General features: G+C 47.2%; 1 protein-coding gene across 1 annotated transcript in view; it reads left to right on the top strand.

The window, feature by feature from the left end:
* The first annotated feature begins 3,018 nt into the window (after positions 1-3,018).
* Positions 3,019-4,459, top strand: part of BHMT (betaine--homocysteine S-methyltransferase) — a 22,950-nt gene continuing 21,509 nt past the window's right edge. Inside the window, exon 1 of the mRNA XM_006889845.1 lies at positions 3,019-3,051. Within this exon, the coding sequence (XP_006889907.1) occupies positions 3,019-3,051 (33 nt within the window). The remainder of the gene's footprint in view (positions 3,052-4,459) is intronic.

The following is a 4,459-nucleotide window of genomic DNA, read 5'->3' on the forward strand; positions in this document are numbered from 1 at the left end:
TCTCACATACTTTGGGTATGTTGCCAGGAAGAGCCGTCCTTGTTGAAGGACATCATTCTCAGAAGGGTGAAGGGATGGTTCAGGAGAGGAAGACTCTGGATGAGATGTATTAATACAGTAACTGGATTAATAGGGGTAGGTGTGTCAGAGACCGTGAGATTGGCCCAGGATAGAGCAAGGTTCAGAGCTATTGTACGTAAGGTCACTATGAGTCGCAAGCGATCGACAGCACATAACAATACAACATCTCAGAAGAAGTGCAGCCAGAACACTCCTTAGAAGCTAATCTGCTAAGACTCTGGGTCACTTATTTGGGCCATGTTGTGAACGTGGGCCAGTCCCTGGACAATGGCATAAGGCTTGGTAAAGTACAGAGACAGGGAAAAAATGAGGAGCTGGGTTGACAGTGGCTACAACAAAAGTTAAGCACAGCACCAATGGTATGAATAGCACAGGAAAAGATAATGTTTCATTCTCTGTGCACAGAGTCAAGAACCAGACAGAAATTACTGCATCGATCTAACAATAAGAGCAAGGCAACAGTAGGAGGGTTAATTCGCTTTTTGAAAATAACATCTAAATGGTAAAGAAGTAGGAAAACAAACTAGAGATTTATGAAGAACAAAACTATTTTGGCAACTGCCTGTCAACGTTTTGGGAAAATATGGAGAATGATAAACGTCTGAATATTATTTTTTTTTAAGTCCCTACATTTAAATCCTGAAGGATCATTAACAGATAAAAGCAGTTACCTCCAGGGAAATCACTAGGGGATCTGCAGCTGGGAAAAACTTTTTCACTTTTTGCTTAAGTACTTACCATCTATCAAAATACCTAATTCCTTTTTTTTTTCCTTTTGAAGATACTAGCTTAAAAACAACTCTTCTAAGCATTGCTGTTTGAACAAAACTGAACATGAGGTCAGCATCTTTAAGCCCTTAACTGTCAGACCTTGCTACGCCCCCTGGCGCCTGGGCCGCTCATTGCTAGAGTTCTACCAGGTCACGGCCGAACATCCTGCTCAGTGTCAGTGCAGGACAAGATTCTAAATTGTTGTTGATAGTGCTGTCAACTTGTCTCCCATCGTGACTCTCTGTACCACACAACAAAACCCTGCTGGGTCCTACGCCATCCTCACAAGCTCTGCTGTACTACTACTGTCCATTGCTGTAGTCACTGTGTCAATCCTTGAGTCCAACATCCAAAAATTTTCCGAGCATGATGCCCTTTTCCAGCATTGGAGCTTCCCGAAAATATGTCCAAAGTATCTGAGATAAAGACTCGCCATGCTTGATTCTAAGGAGCATTTTAGCTGTACTTTCTATTGTGTTTGGCCCCCATCTAGACAACCCTGACCGCTTGATGACCCTTGCCTATCTCATGCCATCCATTCTCAATGCTGAATTGTAACCGATAATTCGTAAGAGGTAACTAAATTGTTACCTGCTAAGATAAAGTGTCCAGGTGGTGTTGGGTGGAATGTGAGATCAGAGGTTCAAATTTACCAACCTCTCCATGGGAGAAAGTTGAGCAGTGTATCTCAAAGATTTACAGCCTTTGGATACCCGTGGAAGGAACTGACTAGATAGCAGTGAGGTTGCTGTGGTTTTGTAAAATGCAGCAGTGGCTTGATGTGAAGCATGGCATTTCTTCATGCCTTTTGTTGAGATCAGATTAGGGGATGGGTGGTTAAATATTAGATTATTTGAACATTCTTCCATTCTCCTCACCCCCACCTCCATCCTTTTAACCATAACATAATTATGAAGTTTGAGGGTTAGAGTGAAGGTTGATGTTCTTCATAGAGAATTCCTTCATCTGCTTTCGTCTGAGTGAGAGGTTCTGAGGTGTCTCTGCTTCTTTTAGTTGTGCACCAGCCTATTTATTATCACATTTACATATTTAGGCATAATGTTTTTTTATCTTAAATTCTATTTGTTTTTATTTTTAATTTTTTAAATACGATTTAAAAATGTTATATGTCCTAACTCCACCACCAGTAGAGAACTACAATTAACATTGTGAGCTATTTCTGCCCAGTTCTTCTAATGCCTAATAATTTTTTTTTACATAATGTGATCTTGCTGAAATTCCAACCACGTCTACCAACTGCAACATTTTCCACATGTTGGAAGTCTGTCCTGTTTATCACAACATTAAAAAGTCAAGACTTAAAAAAAAAAAAAAAAAGAGTCAAGGCTTACTGGTCCTATGCTGACTGGTGGAACCCCTGAAACTATGCCCCTTGGTCAACCTTCAAACGCAGAGCAAAACTCACCTCCATGTCTCAACTCTCAGCAAAACAGCAGATAAGTCTGCAAAATGATCAACAATGCCAGGAAGGCGTGGCTTCTTAGGAGAGCCAACCATACAAGGTTGAAAGAGCAGCATTTGTCCGAGCATGAAGCACTGCATTCTAGACAGGGTGGGTCAGAAGGGTTACTGGAAATAAGAATCACAGAGAGGAAGTAGGAAAAGTGAGATTACATTGTGAGTGTCGCAATTAATATCATAAAACACGTACGAATGGTTGAATGAAGAAAAATTTTAAAAGTCTGTCTTTGTTAATTACTGCACTAATGCTCTAATTAGGAACCGTGGTATCATTAGAAATTGCAAGGCACGTTTGGTTGTAAGGATATAAAGTAATTTTTAAAACATCCACCTATTTCTGGGTTCGTAATTTTTAAACCTGAGCAAGTTGCAGCCGCGCGTAATATCCCCCACCCTCACCCTGCGCCTTTGCTTTTCTCCTCAGGGTTTCCACACATTTGGGGAAAGCATCTTGATCCTGCTTTGGCAGGTCAGTTTACTGAATGTCAGTCGCCTGAATAGAAGGTTGGTGGGCGTGTTCGGCCCGGGTTTGCTCTGGACCGCGCCTACCCCGGGAACACCCCCACGCTCCCAGCAGCGGGTATAAATGAACAACCAGGCAGGCTCAGGCTCCAGGCAGCGCCGGGCAGAGGGCGAAGGATTGCCACATCAGCCTGCAAGCGTGCCCAGTAACCAACCGCGGAGATGGCACCTGTTGGAGGTAAAAAGGCCAAGAAGGTAAGTGTCCAGAGGAGCCAGAGGGAGCTGTCTGTCCCGACGCCTAGGTCCAGAGCACTGATCTTGCACCCCAGATTTCACGAGTCCTGAGGGGCCCTGGGACCAGCGCTGTGGCCTCAGCTCTCCCCACTCCAACCGGGTCCTCAGAGTAGAAGGACCTCCCAGAGCTCCCCAAGGAGCCCCTGATCACGCCATCCCTGCCCGATTTCAATAGCGCATCCCCAGAGGTTCTTCTCCTTCATCTAGAGCTTTCTCTCCCAACCAGAGAGCGCCCCAGACCCCGGCCCTCCGACCCCAGGGCGCCCTCGGAGTCGCTCACAAGTAGAGGGCGCCCAGAACCCAGCTTCCTGAGCTTCTGACATTCCAGTCCTGCTCCTCAGACAGGAGAGCTCATCCCAAGAGGGGTAGCCGCAGCACCCAAAACCGCGATTCCGCTCTCGCAGTGCAGCTGGACCGGCTGACGCCGGGGGTGGGGGCGGGCCGGGCACCGCGCCTGGGTCCTCGGCGTCGGCGCGCCCGTGTGCCGCGCGCACCCTGCGGGCCGGGCGCGCAGCCTGGGAGTCATGCCCGCCCGCGTGGCGCCGCCACTGGCGGTTTCCCGCCCTCGCCCAGCCCGGCCCGGGAGTATCGCGGGGTTGTCTTCCCCGGTTCTCATACCAGGCCCCCTCGCCCCACCAATGACCCCGCCAGAGGCGTGAATTGGTTCTGGGATGGTAGGTTCTCACTCGCCCTTGGTTTCAGTGTTCCCAGGAAATGTACCACTTCCCTCACCACAAACCCACGCCCCGCACATGTCACTGGGAGGCAAAAACAGCCTAGCCTGGGAGGCTCAACTACAAACCAAAAGGCTTTTTAAATTCACCCATCTGTTAAGCGGGAGAAAGGCCTGGTGATCTTCTTCATAAACATTACAGCCTGTGGGAAACTCTGTGAGACAGCTCCAGTCTTCAACACATAGGGTTGCCATGAATTGGCATTGACTCCAACAGCGATAGGTTTCGTTATTTGATTTTTTTAGTCAAAATCAATGATTGTTGTTGCTGTTATGTGCCGTCAACTCATAACGACCCTATGTACAACAGCCCTAAATCCTGCTCTATCCTGTGCCAATCTCATTGTCTCTGACACACCTACCCTCGTTACTCCAGTCAGTAAATCAATCCATCTCATCGAGGGTCTTCCTCTCTTGCGATGTCCCTCCACCCTCCCAAGCATGATATCCCTCTCCAAGGACTGCTCCCTCCTTGCAACATGCCCAAAGTATGTAAGATAAAGCTTCAGAATCCTTGCCTCCAAGGAGCAGTGTGGTCTCACCCTCTCTAGGACAAACCTCTTTGTTGTCCTAGCAGCCCATGGTATATTCAATACTTTTCTCCAGCACCACAGCTCAAAGGCATCAATTCTCCTT

The sequence above is a fragment of the Elephantulus edwardii genome, unplaced genomic scaffold (assembly GCF_000299155.1).
Source record: "Elephantulus edwardii isolate Elephantulus edwardi_28Jun2011 unplaced genomic scaffold, EleEdw1.0 scaffold00082, whole genome shotgun sequence".
In the NCBI taxonomy this organism is placed as follows: domain Eukaryota; kingdom Metazoa; phylum Chordata; class Mammalia; order Macroscelidea; family Macroscelididae; genus Elephantulus; species Elephantulus edwardii.